Source organism: Palaemon carinicauda, chromosome 19 (assembly GCF_036898095.1).
Source record: "Palaemon carinicauda isolate YSFRI2023 chromosome 19, ASM3689809v2, whole genome shotgun sequence".
Taxonomy (NCBI): domain Eukaryota; kingdom Metazoa; phylum Arthropoda; class Malacostraca; order Decapoda; family Palaemonidae; genus Palaemon; species Palaemon carinicauda.
The window spans coordinates 42,350,498-42,370,802 of NC_090743.1; the positions used below are offsets into that span (position 1 = coordinate 42,350,498).

At 39.0% G+C, this 20,305-nt stretch overlaps 1 protein-coding gene across 9 annotated transcripts in view; it reads left to right on the top strand.

Annotated features, from left to right (window-relative positions):
• Flo1 (flotillin-1) overlaps positions 1-20,305 on the top strand; it is a 128,730-nt gene that overhangs the window by 79,327 nt on the left and 29,098 nt on the right. For 4 of the 9 annotated variants that reach the window (XM_068393530.1, XM_068393533.1, XM_068393531.1 and 1 more), the window contains exon 11: positions 397-561. In XM_068393530.1, the coding sequence (XP_068249631.1) occupies positions 397-561 (165 nt within the window). Of the gene's footprint in view, positions 1-396; positions 562-5,675; positions 5,816-20,305 lie in introns of those variants that run through there. The other 5 variants (XM_068393527.1, XM_068393529.1, XM_068393526.1 and 2 more) reach the window with 5 other exon arrangements.

Genomic DNA, 20,305 nt, shown 5'->3' on the forward strand with positions numbered 1-20,305 from the left:
TGCAAAATGTTTTAAAAATACCACATTCTGCATTTTTATTATTTATAAATTTACTTTGCCTATTAGTGAGAATGGAAGTAATTATTAATATACTAAGGTATTCTTTATCCAAAGTTATATATTGCGATATATTTCATAAGTCAGGTTAGCTCTTCATCATTAGTAAAGACAAATGATTTATTTGATTACAGGACATATGTAGAATATTAGCTTGGTGCTTAGTTCAGTAATGTAATACCATAGCATTCCAGGAGATGACTGGTTCCAATGCCTGGTCATCTGGCCCAAATTCAATACTGTACATTCATTTGATAATGCATAGAGACTGACAAGAAAAGCTAGCTTTAGATTTACTTCCCAAGTTGACACTGTTTGGTAACACTTGACCCTTTTCAGGTTGCTGCCGAAGTAGCAGCGCCCCTCTCGCAGACCAAGAAGTTGACCATGGTGAGCACAGGACAGTCTGAAGTGGGAGCAGCCAAACTGACGGGAGAGGTCATGGACATCATCAGCAAGGTTCCACACATGGTGAAGAACATGACAGGTGTCGATGTCACAAAGGTACGGATTTATTATTCTTCTTCGTAAATGTTTCCACGTCTGACGGGTCAGACAGGAAATACGACACCTCTCTACTCTCCTGTTGTGCACACTCCTCGTAAACTTTTCATTCTGGTCTAGAGTTTGTTTGATTTTTATTCTCTAGTTGTTCAATTTTAAGGTATGTGGTACAAATTTGCAGTACTATGAGTAAGGTAAATCATTCTTATAAAGTAGTTTAACGAAACCACCAAGGAATATTTCTATACCTGTGACATTAGTCCAAAGTTTTGCCATGTACTGGAAGTTGGAAGTCTGAGCAAAGTGAACTAAAACAAGTTGGATGGCTAGGAAATGGCTGAAGAGTTATAAGACAGAAAAGAAAGTTGTAATAAACTTTCGTGAATTCTCATCTGATAAATGTTTTCATCTATATCTCTCTTTTTCTAAATTCCTTGGCCTTCCTTCTGTTCTTACTTTTATATCCCTATCTGATACTTTTTTTATGTCGAATGCATCACAATCTGTTTCGCAGCGTCTGGGCACCAAGTCTGTGTGACTTGCTTGTGTGTGTACAGGGAAGTCATTATTTCTCTTGGTGTTTTGTTATCAAACATTTTTAAGTTCATCATTCTACTTTGACAACGTAACTGTTTCTTTACTTAGATGCGTAGAGTAGTACAGTACTGCTGTAATCTGTGCGTTTAAATTTTTCTCTACTGTATTTGCTAAGAATTTGCTACTTTATGATTATTAATCTATTTAGTTTTGTGGCAATGAGAGGAAACTCTGTTACATCTCACTGTTGGTGGGTAAGGTGTTTCAGCCTTGCTTTCAATTTACTTACCGTAGTTATACTGACTACATGGGCACCCTTAGTGATCTAACACTGTTCCAACTTCTTGTTATTTGTGATATATATGTGTCTTGCACATGAAAGGATGCCTCGCTCTTCTCCCTCCTTGGCATCATGGAGCTTGAGTAAACTCTAAGGGTTTGATTTTCTGCAGAAATACTTTAAAAGTTCACAAGTTGATATCTTTTAATATACTAGCCCATATTGTGTGTAAGGGGCCACCTTTTGACCTCATGACCTTAATAATTATGAAATGGAAGAGCTATAAAATGTAAGCCTCTATCATTCATTTGATTTACAAGTGTAGGGCACTCGGTAACCTTGTTGGTCAGTCTGAATAATTAAGATAGGGATTGACTGGGATAATCTTCCTGAGAATGCAAAAGACATTGGCAGTGTTAGCTAGATACTTCGCCATCAGCTACAGTTAAAATATGTAATGCAGTGGTCTGTATTTTGGGTAACTAGAATTTTATGTAATTATCTTGAATATTCTTGTACATTTTTATTTGTTCTGGTGCTTTCAGAACCAAAGAATGAAAGCTTTTAAAGTACATCCAATCAGATTGATATATTCTTTGCAAGACTGTTCATAAAGATTGCCATTTTAAAAATATTTCTCAACTTTTTTGTGACATGAAGAAGGAATGTAGGCTATTTTGTTAAAATTGACCTCAATATATGCTAGGCTTTGATTTTGTGTGTGAAAGGAACGTTGATGTTATACATTTTACAAATGTCATGTTAGTATTATTAAGGGACTAAGAATTGCATTAAAGTAACTAAATGAACTTTGATGGAAGTTTTAAAACATACAGCTTGAAAAACATGATACAGAATAAATTTTCAAGATAGTGGAAAGGAAAACAGTTTGTATCCTTGTCTAAACTCTTGTTTAATTTTACAGTCGTATGAATACAATTAAATGGTAAACAGACAGTTCTGAAAGGAAAGTGCAATATTGTCCTATATGATCAGTACTTCAGTCAAGGACTTAGCAATAGCATTTTTGGGCTCGGCCATGTCGTCATGATGGAAGGTTCCTTTAGGTAGCTTTCTAAGGGATATTTGCTACAGTGATACTCCCAGAGAATTAACTATAGGTCTCCAGAATTCTAACTCCTGGCGCGAGTATCCTTGATATATCTTTAAGGATATCGCCTGATATCAGGGGACATATTTTTTTGATACGACACAGCAATCTTCACCCCAAATATATTTAACTCTTTAGAGGGAAGAATGGCAAACAAAAGGGGAGCCGTTATCAAGGTACCCGGTGGACCCCCTCCCTGTACTACTACGGTCCATCATTCCTTTGAACTGTAGCATTTAAGCAAGTGCACTCCCACGTTTCTCTCGGTGTTGTTACTGTTTATTGGAATATTATCATGCAATCTCCAGCATATTCATCCTCTGGAAAGTTGAGTCTTTAATCTTTCCTGTGTATAATTTTTAGCTCCCTTCTCACAGTTGAATTGGCATAATTTAAGTGTGCTAAGTGGAGCACAGCCAACCCCGGAGGCGGCCATTTTGAGACCGCTGTCGCACGTCGTAATGCAATTATTTAGTTAGTAGTGCGACGCTCCCGGTATTTAGCTATAAAGAATTTTTTAGCTAATTAAGCAAAATTATACTAGTGAAGATTGTATATATATAATATTTCCTCTTCTAATATATATGCCTAACCCGTTTTGTATACGTTAGTAATGTAAATCCGTTGTTTAACCTCTTGTATCATTCATATTAATTCGGTTGGGGATATATATCCCCTAGAATTTATTGCTATACGTAATTCAATACGTTTCTCTTTTAGAGAAAAGAGGATAAACCCTTCCTCCCTCCTGAGCGCCGCCATCCCAAGTGGCAACCCTATCTTTCGTCATCGCCACCGAGTAGTTAACTCCGGCTTGACTTAGATAGTTTTACCGTCGTTCTTCTTTGACGCCGGGTATCCCGGCTTCGAAATATGACGGTAACTTAGGGTGTATTGTCTTGTAGCCGATAATGTCGCCGACAGGGGAATTGTGATTCCTCTGCCGCTCACGACGTTGTCGGCATGGGAAGCTATGCTTCCTTAGTTTACAAACGAAAGTAGGCGGCATACCTGCAGCCACCTTTCTTGTGGACTATAAGACATGTCTTATAGCCGACAATGTCGCCGACAGGGGAATACTTATTCCTCTGCCGACCACGACGGTGTCAGCACAGGAAGCCATGCTTCCTTAGTTTACAGCCGAAAGTAGGCGGCATGCCTGCCGCCGCCTTTCTCCCCCTGCAAACTATAAGACCCTTTTCCCTCCTCCCCCTCTGTCCTTTAGTGTCAGCCTGGCCGTCACAACATTCTTTTGGCCAGTATTCTACAATCATCCCGGCTTGCTGGGTTGATTAGTTGCCGGCCGGGACCCTACCAGCGGCAGTTAGGTTGCCGCCTCGGCCAACTCCCACTTATGTCCTTCCTTCACCGGAAGCGACTGCCCCAGGGGAAGACTTGAGCCAGCCCTGATGGCTGCAGGTGGGAAACCCAATATACTGTTGAGAATTCTTCAGTCCTCTCTTGGACTGTGCCATCCACAGACCTCACAACCGGCAGTACAGCCGGCGGCAAAAGTTGTGGCTGGATGGAAGCTAGAATCAGATGCATTCCTCCCCTTCTGTTAGAATTCTCATTCAGACAACGGTAATGTTATATATATATAAAGGTCTAGGAGACCATATAAGGAACTCATTCAAAGGAAAGGCACTTATACAAACCCACAGATATAGTACTTTTAAGTTAATTCTCTGGTAAGCTTCCATCAGGACGACATGGCCGAGCCCAAAAAATGGAATTTGAGCAAAGCGAAAAATCTAATTTTGGGTTAGATAGCCATGTCGTCCTGATGGACCCACCATTCTTTCTTAAAATGACCCCACCCGAAACTAGTCTATCTGCGGCTATTCCTGCTTAAATGCAACTAAGAATGATGGGCCGTAGCAGTACAGGGAGGGGGTCCACCGGGTACCTTGATAACGGCTCCCCTTTCGTTCGCCACTCTTCCCCCTCAAAGAGTTAAATCTATATGGGGTGAAGATTGCTATGTGTCGTATCAAAAAATATGTCCCCTGATATTATGCGATATCCTTAAAGATATATTAAGGATACTCGCGCCAGGAGTTGGAATTCTGGAGACCTATGGTTAATTCTCTTGGAGTATCACTGTAGCAAATATCCCTTAGAAAGCTACCTAAAGGAACCTTCCATCAGGACGACATGGCTATCTTACCCAAAAACAGATTTTTCGCTTTGCTCAAAATCCGTTTTATCCTGAACAGTCTTTATAAAGTGATAGGGATTATTAGAATATTACAAACCATCAAATAAGATGCATTACTACATGAATATACCAGAATTATTTTCATGAATTCATGGACACAAATGTTGATGCAGGGAATACTATACTTTATTGATAGATATTAGGTATTTGGTGTAAAGTGTAAGAAAGTGGTTAATTTTACAGTACAGGATTCCCATTCATGCATGACAGTTATTTGAGATAACGTGAACAATGAATTATGGATTATTTAACCTAAATTAGTGCTGTATTGATTATTTCATACATTACAGATGGTTTTGGGGTATTTGATGTTTATTTTTTACAATATGCCTTGTATATTAAACTTCATAGACAAAATAGTTTATACAGGATTATTAAGTAACTAGAATTATAGGTTGTGTAAATGCACACATGCATACTTTATACAAGATAGAAATGGCATACAATCATTACTGTAACTGTGTTTATTTTGCCATTATCTCTTAGACCCCAGATCATGTGGTAGAAGAGCTATTGGATAAGAAGTGATTACAATCTCTAATAAGCTTGGAAGTATAGTAGGTCAACCAACATGATTGCATTATCTTTTATTAATCTGGTAGAAGTTGTTGATTAAATATGAGAAACTTTTCTTAGGGAAGTATTACGTAACAAGGGTGAGAGAGAGTATGCAGTGTTAAAATGTAGGTTTAGGAAGATATGGCAAAGGAAACAGGAGGTGTTTTTGCTTTTTGAATTCATCCGAAATCAAGATGGACCCCTTTCTGTCAAGGCTAGCTCGTATTTTATTTTTCTTGCAAAACTGATTTAAATTTTTCTCACATTTTCTTATTTGGTTTTCTATCTCCTGTCAAGTTAAATTCTCTAAAATTCTATAAAAATACTTGTTGTCTATAGGGATAATGAAGTTAAAAAATTTACTAATGTTTGTCTTATAAGTGAACACTGCTTGATATTACCTACAGGGCCTTACCTTAGTAACAAAAAGGGCAAAGCGTCCGCGTAGTCTCACCATGAGACGAGTTGACGAAGACTTGGATTTCTCCACACTGGATTAGACTGTATATTTTATATATAAATGAGGTAAATTGATCTGTCAGCAAAACTTCACACAAGTGTCCTTCATTCTGAAGAGATGTTTACTCACAGTGGTGGAAAATATGAAAGTGGAATACAGCATGGCGTTGTGTATACCACGCAGTTGTACATTTGTCAGGGCTTGATCCAGTGAGCCCTGATCTTATAGAAATTTATGATTATCTTTTTGTAGCATTTTTTAAAGATTTATTTTGCTTGTTTTAGAATTGTGATTGAAGTCATTTGATTGGCTGATCTATTTGCACTGATTTTTTGTTATGGCAGCTTTTTGGCATTTCATGTATGAACCGTGATCAAAATTATCGGTTGCTATTTTGAATATATGAAATTAAAAAATTACAAAGGAATTCAATCAGTTCTGTGTTTTGGCATGTATGAATGATACTGAACACATGTACATACTTAGATAGTTACTGTACTACTACAAGTTGATTAAAAAGTTAGCAAAAATTGGACAAAACGTTGAAAAAACATTTGACTTCACTGATATTCAGCTTTTATTACAGACATATCATTAGAATATTGTTCATTTCATTTTAGTGTTTCAGTATTTAGATTCCCCTTTTTGTGTTTAGGCACCAAAGGCATTCTCTTGTCAAAATCCCTTTCTCTGTTTTGTTTGGTGGGTTCTTTCGTAATTTTATTCTTTTGCAGCCTTAGTCAGTACAGTATATAAGGAATAAAAAGAAAAAAAATACAGTCTGGGAATACTCGATAGTTTCTAGTTGTATCTGCAACCCCACCATCCTTATGAGCTAGGGATGGGTGGTTTAGGGGGAGCATATAAGTCAACCTTCTGAGTCATCAGCAGCTATTGCCTGGCCCTCCTTGGTCCTAGCTTGATGGGGAGTTGCCTTGGGTGTAGGTCATATGTATATATGGTCAGTTACTAGGGCCTTGTCACTGTCCCTTGCCTCTGCCGTTCATTTAAATATAAGAAAGAATTTAGTGTGCATATTAAATGTTGGAGCTAGGAACTGTAATAACAAAAAGAGTAGGATTTAAATGCCTGCTTTAGACAATATATGAGATATGATCATGGCTCGTCTGTGATGAACTCTTTTTAAACACCAGGTCATCTTCACATGACAGCTCTAAAGAACCGTAGTAGTTTTCATCATTGCCATGGTAAATAGTAATGGTCTCTGTGCTTACTCAAGATATTCAGCAAATCCTATCTCAAAAGGCATTAAATCATGTTCCTTACATGTATTTATAACTTGTTTATTTCATTGAATTCATAAACAGTAGTTAAAAAAAAAGAATTAGTTACAATCATTACTTTCATCTTATGAATAACTCTATTTTAGTGTCTGTTATTTAAACACGCCCATTTGCACTTTGTATCTTATAAGTTAAAGTTGCAGCACCATGCTCTTAATCGTTTGGTTTGCATTCCTCGGTAAAGTCAGGGAAAATTTGCATATTTTGCAAGTGCTTGGGTTAAGTCATCTTTCATTGCCTCCAGTACAATATCCAAGCTGATCGCGATCTTATCTTAAACTCGAAAGTACTTTATGTGGCCCTGATATGAGAAAGAAATTTGCTCGTCTTTGAATTGTCTTTCGATTATGATTATCACACCAAATAGTGACTGATGTTCTACACATGACTATGTTAGCTTCAGTATTTACTCTTTTAATTCTTTACGTAAAATAGTGCCTGATGTTCTACACATGACCATGTTGGCCTTAGTATTTAATCTTTTAATTCTACGTAAAATAGTGGCTAATGTTCTACACATGACCTTGTTGGCTTCAGTATTTACTCCTTTAATTCTTTATATACATATGTAAGCTCTCTTGTATTCTAAATTGTCATTATAATCTTCCCCTTACAAGGTCTTATATTGAAAGTTAACCCATTCAGTTTGGTGGTTGAAACCAAGCAATCTTGTATATGAAAGAATGAACAAGGAGGTATTAAGTATTGTTTATTTCAAAGAGCATTGCTAAAAGAAGCTATTTTGGAAATTTGTCATTTATATAATAGATATTGTAAAAAATAATAATCGATAGTGAAGAGAGTTTTATTCCTTTTGAAAAATTGTATTTCACCCTCTAGATAAAAGGGAAGATCAACTACTGTGACCTCTGACCCTAACTAGACGCCCTAAAGAAAATGGCCATCTGTTCGTAATTCAGTATTGCAATGGAAGTTTAATTTACTTTGAAAAATACTGAAGTAGTTGCAAATTGAATGGGAAGAAATTCAAGTCCCATTTTGTATGTAATATTCATGAAACATATGGTAAATGTTTTTATCAGTATGTTTTGATATGCTTGCTTTTGTAATTAAAGGTAAAAATCTCTAAATTGATACCAGTCATTTGCATAATAAATGCTAATATGAAATAAATTTTATTTTCACTGAAAAGTGTTGACAATGAGGTTGAAATAATGACTAAATACTTTACTGACACATTCTTCAAAAGGATTAGGTTTAACCAAAACATAGATACAGTACAGGATGGCAGATAGTTTGATAGAAAGATTGCGGATTGCTGAAGTTTTTTATGTATTTAGTGATATTCAAGAAAAGAAAAGTTGGTTAGCTAAAAAAAACTCAAAGGAGACTTGGACAAGTTCATATCTTCCACCACTGACATCTGCAAAGCACGATAGACGAATTTGGGATGCACATCACACAGTCACCGTTATTTATCGCTTCCCACGATTCCACTGACCTAAGATTGTGCTCATAAAAGTATTGTAATTGACTGGAAAAGGAGGCATATGTATCGTTGATCCCCTTCTAAAATGGAAGTTGCTGTAGAACTTTTGTCTTTTTAATTGGTGGATTATAGTTTGGCTTTTGTTTTGCATTTGCATTTATTCATTATAAAAGACACCATTTGTTCACTTGATTGTTATATCCTTTCATTTTACCTTGACTGCACTAGAATTTATTTTAACTTGACAGCAATGTACTTTCAAAATTTTAATCTGAATTTCAATAAGATATTGCCAAGGAGATGCATTTATGAATTGTAATTGTGCAAATTTTACACTTTGTTTATTTTCAACTTTGGCAAATTGTCTTTTACAAAGTTCGCAGTAATGCAGGAAGAAGACCTGTAAAGAGTACAATCTTATTATAGGGAAACTATATCATGAGAGGATTGGAGTCACTCAACTCATCAGATAGTATCACTTATGTATTTCATTTCTATGAACTTCTCCTGATGTTAGGCTCTGTGTGAGGCTTTCGAATCTTTAATGCACAGCAAACGTTCAGAATCCTTAATGAAAGAAATGCTGTTACCACTAGACTGAACTTAGGGAGTCAGGTTAGGTTTGGCATAGAGGGCTTTGTGGGGAAAGCACCAGAATGACCACTTTTAAGGGAGGATTTAATGACTGCTTTCAAGGGAGGATTTAATGACCACTTTTAATGGGGGATTTAATAACCACTTGTAAGGGAGGATTTAATAACCTCTAAGGGAGGATTTAATGGCCACTTTTAAGGGAGGATTTAATGACCACTTTTCAATATTAATCTTACCCGATAATCATGTAGCTGTCAACTCTGTTGCCGACAGAAATCTACGGTCGGGATACGCCAGCGATCGCTATACAGGTGGGGGTGAACACCACAGCGCCATCTGTGGTCAGGTACTCTAGTACTTCTTGTCAACACCACCTCAATTTTTCCTCTGTCGTGCCTCCGGCTAGACCTACATGGATACGCTGTTGATTCTGGAGTTATTGCTCACGATTTGGTGATGTATTTGCTCTAGAGTTTAGCCTTCGCTATTCAGGAAGCTATATCATTAGCTTAGCAAGTTTTTGGAATTAATTTGATTTAATTTTTGATTTAATTTTGGTACGAAGAGAGTATGAACTCTCTTTCACTTTTAATGGCCGACCCTTCCCTTAGACGGAAGTGTTGGTGTCGAAGAGAGTATAGACTCTCTTATTTTGCTTAACAAAGTTATAGATTTATTTTATATCTCTCCGCCTTTTATAGGCCTCTTTGATTAACTTCCTTTTATTATAAACTTATTAAAATTAATTTTTATATTTGTTTATATTCGACCTTTCCTAATAGTAGGCGGTCTTTTCTTGGAACCGAAGTTAATTAACTTTGAGCCCGTCATTTCGTTTTACCTGTTAACATATTATGCTATTTTAATGTTTTTGAAAGAATTTCTTTGATAGTCTTGTACTGTTTTCAAAGTTGAACTAACGTTTTGTTTTGTCTCTGCAGTTGTTGACGTTCAGAACGTTCAACTTGCGCTCTATCGTTACGATAGAGAGAGAGTCTATCACGGTGTCACGTTGCAGTAAGAGTAAACCGATTCTAGCGTTTTGTTCATTCTTTCTTAGCTTAAATGGTTCTATTCTAATAAAGGAACTTTTTATTTGGGAAACCTTTCAGTTTTTTTCCTTTAACAATAATATGTTTTAACGATATATATAATTGGGCTCTTCTCTCAGGTGCTAAGTCAAGAGAGAGAGAGAGAGAGATAGAGACGGAGGGAGAGAGAGGAGGGTAAACGTTTCGTTCAAGCGGGTAACGTTTTTATCGTTTTTGCTCTTCTCCCTAGTCTCTTTAGGGGAAGAAGGTAAACGTTTCTAGAGTTTTATTCTTGTTCTCAGACTTTATGCGGTGAGAGATTTTAAACGTAGTTTTATTTGATCTAGTGTTTAATCTCTTTTCCAGCCACTGAATTATTTATCTTTCATTATGTTTTTCTGTTACATTGTAATACTGTTTTCGCAATTACTAACTTTTAATGAAGGATAGAATTGCGTGTTTCAGGTACAAACCACTTAAAGTTTCGAGTTCAGTGAAATAAGTGCAAACAGAAAATCAAAAGTGATAAGTGATAAGCGCAAAGTGTTACAGTGTTGCGTTCGAGGGTTCGTCTGTTCGTGCCAGTTGTTCGCCTAGTCTGGGACCTCTTACAAGCTCCCAAGCCCAGGGGAGAAGTAATGTCGAAGGACTTATGGGTTCAGCAGGCCTTGATCGACGAACAGACGTTTCCCTCCGTGGTTTCGGGTGTAACCAACTCACGTAGCCGACGTGATCACCCCACCCACACAAAGACGAGAGAGCCCATTTATTCCTCGTCTGCGGAAGAGGTTTCTCGCAGAAACCATGGACCAAATCTTGCAGCTTTTAAGTGCAAGTCGGTCCCTTCCGCGCAAGTCCAACTCCTAGGTGGTGCCATTAGCACTGGGTCAGTTCGGACTTGCTGCAGTACGACAACTGCACACCTCCCAGAGAGGCAAGGTGGTATCGCAACAGACAGTAACTCCGTCTGTTGCCGCACCAGCTGTTTTAGACCCTCAGTTTCAACGGACAGTAGCTCCGTTTGTTGTTGTCTTTCTTAAACTCTAGTGGTCTATGCTGCTGACAATGCAGTCTCAGCTTGCGGTGTTGATGCAGGAGTTTCAGGCAGAGAAGGTTAACACACCTCCTCCTGCGAGCGCTCCTCCACCTCTACGCAGTCCAGCCTGCCAGACGTATGATGTTGAGGTTCCTCAAGCTACCTCCATGCGTGAGCTGCCGCATTGGGAGTTGCCAGATACCAGCTCTGTGCAGCAACCTCCACTTTCCTTGAGGCAGGAGCCTCTTGCCACGCGGCAACCTCCTCAACACTTGAGGCAGGAGCCTTATGCTTTGCAGCAACCTCCTCTACCCTTGAGGTAGGAGCCTCATGCGTTGCGACTACCTCCTCCATCCTCGAGGCAGCTACCTCTTGCGGTGCGACAACCTCCACCATCCTCGAGGCAGCAACCTCAACTCCACCTCTGCGCAGTCCACCCTGCCAGACGTATGATGTTGAGGTTCCTCAACCTACCTCCACGCGTGAGCTGCCGCATTGGGAGTTGCCAGATACCAGCGCTATGCAGCAACCTCCACCATCCTTGAGGCAGCAACCTCAACTCTTGCGGCAGCCACCTCCACTTTTGAGGCAAGAACCTCAACTCTTGAATGGGCTCTCGTGGCATGGTTGGTTTCGACCTGGCCTTTCATTAGAAGGGGCTAGCGTTCGATCCCAAGTATGAGGTAGAAATTTATTTCTATTTGAACACGATGTTGTGTTGATATTTATCCATATTGACTCATTAGGGGTAATTTGTATGAATTACTACCAATTGTGTCACGTGGTGGCCCGGGGAAATCTGGTAAAACTCGCTGGTAAAGAGACTGATGTCTCACCAGGTAAATCCTCGGACAGCTAGATTAGTGTCAGGTTCAGATTTCTTTAAAAAATCCTCCTCTACCCATGAGGCAGCCTCATGCTTATGAGGAGCCTCATGCTATGCGGCATCCTCCTCAAACCATGAGGCAAAAGCCTCATGCTATGCGGCAACCGCCTCAACCCATGAGGCAGGAGCCTCATACTATGCGGCATCCTCCTCAACGCATGCGGCATAAGCCTCATCCCTTGCAGCTTGAGCCTCATCCCATGCAGCATGAGTCTCATACCAAGCAGCATGAGCCTCATCCCATGCAGCATGAGCCTCATCCCATGCAGCATAAGCCGCACGCCATGCAACATGCTCTGCTTACCTTAAAGCATGCTCTACATACAGCATGCTCTGCATTCCTTACCGCATGCTTCTCAGTCACACATCTTTGGTTGTTGCCAACTCACTAGACTGTCAAGCAGTTTCATAACGTTGCCTTCTAGTCTGCTGCTTTTGCACCAGTGAAACCCTCACTGAGAGAACTTAGCTTTTCTCGGATATGGTTCCTGTAGATGAGAAAGTGCTATTCTCCCTCCTTCTGATTTTCCCTTGAGGACTCTGTCATTTGGAGAGGAGCCTTTAGCTGCTTAGCCTCCTATGGACTTTTATTTAAGCATAGCATGCTTCCAGGGAGGGTAATGGTTCCACTTCAGTCGCTAACCCCGTCTGTTACCACACCTGCTCCCATAGACCTTGAGCTGTGTTGCAAGACATGCAGTCCAAGCTTAGTCCTTGTTAGAGGATTTTTTGTTTACGGAGTCAGTGTGTCACTGGGAAGACGTTCAACAACCAGCAGAAGTGTCTTGTTGTGACGCAGTGCGGCAACCTCAGCAACCCGATAAGGAGTTGTCTGTACGACCCAGACAGTCTAGACAGCTTCGGGTTGTCACTGTACTTCCTCGCTTCCCCATGGTTGACAGTTCACAGACTGTGCAGCAGTACCATGATCTTGTGTCCGGCTCCGTCAGACGACTAGCTTTTAAGAGCTCCCACAAGTCGTCGCTGTCTGGAGATTCTCAGATGGACTATGGATCTGACCAAGGAACTGGGCCTCCTGGTCAATTTTGAGGAGTCCCAGCTCGTCCCATCCCAGACCATTGTCTACCTGGGTATGGATCTTCAGAGTCCAGCTTTTCGGGCTTTTCCGTCGGCCCCAAAGATATACTAAGCCCTAGATTGCATCCAGAGCATGCTGAGAAGGAACCGATGCTCAGTCAGGTAGTGGATGAGTCTAACAGGGACACTTTCATCGCTGGCACTGTTCATCGAGTTAGGGAGACCCCACCTCCCCCCCTTCAGTATCATCTAGCGGCTCACTGGATAAAGGACATGACGCTAGAGACGATCTCAGTTCCTGTTTCCGAAGAGAGGAGGTCTACTCTCACGTGGTGAAAGAACAGCTTTCTTCTCAAGGAAGTCTACCTTTGGCTGTTCAGAAACCCGACCGCCGTCTCTTCTCTGACGCATCAGACACGGGCTGGGGTGCGACTTTGGACGGACAGGAATGCTCGGGAACATGGAATCAGGAGCTAAGGACACTTCACATCTATTGCAAGGAGCTGTTGGCGGTTCATCTGACCTTGATAAACTTCAAGTCCCTCCAGCTTAACAAGGTGGTGGAGGTGGACTCTGACAACACCACAGCCTTGGCTTACATCTCCAAGCAGGGAGGGACTCATTCGTGGAAGTTGTTCTAGATCGCAAGGGACCTCCTCATCTGGTTAAAAGATCGAAAGCTCACGCTGGTAACGAGGTTCATTCAGGGCGATATGAATGTCATGGCAGATCGCCTTAGCCGGAAGGGTCAGGTCATCCCCACAGAGTGGACCCTTCACAAGAATGTTTGCAGCAGACTTTGGGCCCTGTGGGGTCAGCCAACCATAGATCTGTTCGCTACCTCGATAACCTAGAGGCTCCCGTTGTATTGTTCTCCGATTCCAGACCCAGCAGCAGTTCACGTGGATGCTTTTCTGCTGGATTGGTCCCATCTCGACCTGTATGCATTCCCACCGTTCAAGATTGTCAACAGGGTACTTCAGAAGTTCGCCTCTCGCAAAGGGACACGGCTGACGTTGGTTGGCTCCGCTCTGGCCCGCGAGAGAATGGTTCATAGAGGTACTGCAATGGCTGGTCGACATTCCCAGGACTCTTCCTCTAGGAGTGGACCTTCTACGTCTACCTCACGTAAAGAAGGTACATCCAAACCTCCACGCTCTTCGTCTGACTGCCTTCAGACTTTCGAAAGACACTCAAGAGCTAGGGGCTTTTCGAAGGAGGCAGCCAGAGCGATTGCCAGAGCAAGGAGGACATCCACTCTCAGAGTCTATCAGTCTAAAGGGGAAGTCTTCCGAAGCTGGTACAAGGCCAATGCAGTTTCCTCATCCAGTACCACTGTAACCCAGATTGCTGACTTCCTGTTACATCTAAGGAACGTAAGATCCCTTTCAGCTCCTACGATTAAGGGTTACAGAAGTATGTTGGCAGCGGTTTTCCGCCACAGAGGCTTGGATCTTTCCACCAACAAAGATCTACAGGACCTCCTTAGGTCTTTTAAGACCTCAAAGGAACGTCGGTTGTCCACTCCAGGCTGGAATCTAGACGTGGTCCTAAGGTTCCTTATGTCATCAAGATTTGAACCTCTCCAATCAGCCTCTTTTAAGGACCTCACATTAAAAACTCTTTTCCTCGTGTGCTTGACAACAGCTAAAAGAGTAAGTGAGATCCACGCCTTCAGCAGGAACATAGTTTTCACATCTGAAACGGCTACATGTTCCTTGCAGCTCGGTTTTTTGCTAAAACGAGCTTCCTTCACGTCCTTGGCCTAAGTCGTTCGAGATCCCAAGCCTGTCCAACTTGGTGGGGGACGAACTGGAGAGAGTACTTTGCCCAGTTAGAGCTCTTAGGTACTATCTAAAAAGGTCATAACCTTTACGAGGACAATCAGAAGCCTTATGGTGGGCTATCAAGAAGCCTTCTCTTCCAAGGTCTAAGAACTCAGTTTCTTACCTATTCAGGCTCCTGATTAGGGAAGCACATTCTCATCTGAAGGAAGAAGACCTTGCTTTGCTGAAGGTAAGGACACATGAAGTGAGAGCTGTGGCTACTTCAGTGGCCCTCAAACAGAACCGTTCTCTGCAGAGTGTTATGGATGCAACCTATTGGAGAAGCAAGTCAGTGTTCGCATCATTCTATCTCAAAGATGTCCAGTCTCTTTACGAGAACTGCTACACCCTGGGACCATTCGTAGCAACGAATGCAGTAGTAGGCGGGGGCTCAGCCACTACATTCCCATAATCCCATAACCTTTTTAACCTTTCTCTTGAATACTTTTTATGGGTTGTACGGTCGGCTAAGAAGCCTTCCACATCCTTGTTGATTTGGCGGGTGGTCAATTCTTTCTTGAGAAGCGCCGAGGTTAAAGGTTGTGATGAGGTCCTTTAGTATGGGTTGCAGCCCTTTATACTTCAGCACCTAAGAGTCGTTCAGCATCCTAAGAGGACCGCTACGCTCAGTAAGAAAGACGTACTTAATAAAGGCAGAGTAACGGTTCAAGTCGTCTTCCTTACCAGGTACTTATTTATTTTATGTTATTTTTGAATAACTAATAAAATAAAATACGGGATACTTAGCTTCTGTGTTAACATGTATGCTGGTCTCCACCCACCACCCTGGGTGTGAATCAGCTACATGATTATCGGGTAAGATTAATATTGAAAAATGTTATTTTCATTAGTAAAATAAATTTTTGAATATACTTACCCGATAATCATGATTTAATTGACCCACCCTTCCTCCCCATAGAGAACCAGTGGACCGAGGAAAAAATTGAGGTGGTGTTGACAAGAAGTACTAGAGTACCTGACCACAGATGACGCTGTGGTGTTCACCCCCACCTGTATAGCGATCGCTGGCGTATCCCGACCGTAGATTTCTGTCGGCAACAGAGTTGACAGCTACATGATTATCGGGTAAGTATATTCAAAAATTTATTTTACTAATGAAAATAACATTTTTAAAGGAGGATTTAATAACCCCTTTTAAGGAAGGATTTAATGACCACTTTTAAGGGAGGATTTAATGACCACTTTTAAAGGAGGATTTAATAACCCCTTTTAAGGAAGAATTTAATGACCACTTTTAAGGAAGGATTTAATGACCACTTTTAAGGAAGGGTTTAATGAACTTCTGAATTTCAATGTAAATAATTATTTGTAACAAAGGAAGTTAGTGTTGTCAAGAGCTTTTGAAGCTCATTGCTATCGCAAGATGGCGGATTACATGAATTGTCTTAAGGTGGAGGCGTGTCATTATCTTTGTCATCCCTGCTCTAATAATCTAGCCTAGTCTTTCCTGGCTTCTCCCCTGAATTAGGGGTAGTTCTTCTGCACTTTATTAGTTGTCACCCATTGAATCGTACGTACTTTCCTTGAGGTGCACCGCACTCTTGCGATCTTGCCCCTAATACAATGTACAAAGGGAATGCAGATCATGATCTCCTATACAATAAACAATTCCTGTTTACAATCCACGCAGTAATTGCTAACAAAACTAGTGGATGATATCTTAATGTGCAGTAATTAGTAAGCAGTCTGGAGAAGTCTTGTCATCCCCAACAAGACTAAGAAACTGAAGAAGACAAAGGTATTAGCGCATTAGTTACTACTTACTTTTAGAATATTCCTTCTATTACCAAAGGCATATATTTATTGAAGGGAAAAATAATGGAAAAATTACATTTAGAAAAAATATTTTACCTGTAATGTCTATTATACAGAGCTTCTGGAGAAGAAGCAATATGGAAATCAGGTGAGTATAGAAATAAGAAATTTTATTTTTGAAATTCTGTTTATAGAGAAATCTCCTAAATTGAATTAGTGTAAAATACAATTTACCTCAGGCTGGAATGTTTACGAAATTGCTCGTAGCAATGAGATGCAATAAATATTCAGTTCTTAGTATGGATAGTCATTGTTTGGAATTTCTGAAAGTGGTGAAATGTCTCCTTACAGAGATTCACCCCTAAATTTGCAACATTGCTAATAAAAATGTTAATAGACCAGGAAAAAACTACAAAAGTATTTGTTTAAATAACCTTGATGGAAAGTGATAAGAAAAAAGATTCCATGGAAACCAGTACCGTATATGGTTTTGTAGTTATATGGTAGCTTAAGAGTTTCTGTTAGTTCATAAACATCATCATAAACGTATTTACGTTGTCTCATCTCTTCAGAGTGAAACGTGAAAAGAGTCTCTTCATTTTCCTCTATCCTGTAGTCTTAGCTAAGTAACCAGCCTTTTCTCGTGATTTCTTGGACCTTTTGGAAGGCCGTTGTTGTGATTCTTTAATATTGCCCTAATCATTTGTTATCCTATTGATTAGATAAAGATAATCCTTTTTGAATTCAGTAGCCAACATTAATTTGCCCATTTCGGAATTTTGTCAAAACTTTTTTCTTATTACTTTATTCTGTTTGTCTATTTTGGATTCAGCTTTGTTTATTGCCTATTGTTTTTGTGCATATATAGTATATAATTTACATTAGCATTAGCATTCGGAATTAAATTAGTGGGGTTTTCATATGGTGAATACTGTGTTATTCAGTAATACTTGGTTTTATATATATATATATATATATATATATATATATATATATATATATATATATATATATATATATATATATATATATATATATATATTATATGTATGTATATATTATATATATATTTATATATACAATATTGAAATAAATATATAAATAAATAAAATAAATAAATAAATAAAATAAATAAATAAATAAATAAATAAAATAAAATAAATATCTCCTATATAAACTATAAAAACTTCATCAAAACAAGAGGAAGAGAAGTGAGATGGAATAGTGTGCCCGATTGTACCCTCAATCAAGATAACTCTAATCCAAGACAGTGGAAGACCATGATACAGAGGCTATGGCACTACCCAAGGTTAGAGAACAATGGTTTGATTTCGGAGTGTCCTTCTCCTGTAAGAGCTGCTTACCATAGCTAGAGAGTCATCTACCCTCACAAAGAGGAAAGTGGCCATTGAACAATTACAGTGCAGTAAGAAGAAATTGTTTGGTAATCTCAGTGTTGTCAGGTGCATGAAGACAGAGGAGAATATGTAAAGAATAGGCCAGACTATTCGGTGTGTGTGTGTGTGTGTAGGCAAAGGGAAAATGAACCGTAACTAGAGAGAAGGATCCAATGTACTACTGTCTGGCCAGTCAAAAAACCCCATAACTCTCTAGCGGTAGTATCTCAACATAGTATATATATATATATATATATATATATATATATATATATATATATATATATATATATATATATATATATATATATATATTTGTTCTTGCATTTTGTTCATTTCTTTATTGTCTTTAATCATTAGGCTAATTTTCCCTGTTAGAGCCCCCTGTACTTATATAGCATTCTGTTTTTCCAAGTAGGTTGTAGCATAGCTAGTAATAGTAATAATAATAATGATAATAATAATAATAATGATGATAATAATAATAATAATGATGATTATTATTATTATTATTATTATATTGATTAAATTGAGTTATTAAAACCATCTATTCATTTTTTTTTTAAGTTTATTACTGTATGTGTTTTCCCATTCATGCTTATGCTCCAAGTTTTAATTATTTTGATAAATTATTTTATTTTTAGATGTAGAGTATTATATGTTTTGCCCCATACACAAAGTTGATTGATTTCCTTTCTTCCTATGTTGACAGTCTCTACAACCGGGATTGATAAGTAACCCAGATAATCCTTCCAGTTCCTTAACCGATGTTAATGCAATTTCCGTCAAACATTTGAAACGCCCAGTTGTGTCTGTTGCTCAGATTTTCACGCCCCCTGTCAGTCCAGTTTCCTTTTGCTAATCAACTTCACTGCTCCGTGGCTTTTAGCAGAATTACTGGTGTCCAAGTGCATGGATTTTATAATTTTTAATTCACAATTACGCTAATGAAAGCTAAGTGTACTTGAACTTTAGATCTTGGACAAATATTTCATATTTTCATATATGTTTTTCACTTTAATGAGCTGGTTAGTGGAAATCATAGAGAGAAATTGAAAATGAACATTGCAGTTCTGCGGTAATATAAAATCAATGAACCGACTTGTGCAGCATGTTTTATGCGTAAGTACTGTAATCGGACTAAAATGATGATCAATACTATCAGTTAGTTATTTATGCAAGTTACCCCTAATTTGGGCTACAAAGAAAATGTCAAGTGATTGATTCACACCAATAGGTAACCTTTCTGCCCGGCATGCAGTAGGTTTTATTTACGTAACCATTCTGTGTCATCATCAGATGAGGGTCAAGTGGTCCACATCTAGCAATTTTCCGTTTACTTAATACTTATCAACTATGCTGTAGTTCATTTCTCTATTTGCTGTTTTGATATACTGTACTGTAGTTTGTTATTGTATTGCATTAACAATTCTTACCCATAGCTGAATTATCCTTAGGGTTTTCTGTTGCACTAATGATTTTCATAAAAAATAAAAGAGCTGAGAAATGAAGAGGACAAGTGAGTGGTCAATCCCCTCTCATACCATTTTTTCTCTTTGGCCTTCTTTCTTATATCTCTAACAGCAGGAAAGAGATATTAAAGTCCACTCAAATGTTCAGTAGGTTTCTTTTCCTTTTTTGAGAGGGAGGTTTTTGTACCAGGCTCGATGTCAAGTATGATGACTTCGGCCCTCCCCCTCTCTCTAATGGAGATCATCCGACATAGTGCACCATATGGCAAACGGCCTGAAAGCGACTTGCTTTTTAACCTATGGCCTAACTTGGTTTTTATGGACTTCTCTAATTTTCACTTTAAAAATAAATATGTTTGGGCCAGGTATGTGGGAGTTCAAAAACAGCTTCAAGTGCCTGGTTAAACAATTATGGAAATTATATTTATGGTGGTAAATATACAGTAATATTCATTATTGGAATCTCTTTAATTTAAATAACCTCCTATTTTTTTATCTGGTTGACTTTGGGAAAGATTCACTAAGACTTGAAAGCACTTGGCAGCCTGGATTTTTTCTTTGGATATCCCGATTATAGTTCATTCTAAGGGAATATTGATGGGACCATCTAATTCCTCTCCTACTTGAGCCTGGCCATGAAATCATGACTGGATGTTCTATGTAAACAGGAAATTGTGATTATTGTTGACATATTTGTACTAGGTGATCCTTTCTGTTGTTTAATTTCACTGTTGAAAAATCTGGAGTGTGTCTTATTGTTTCTCTAT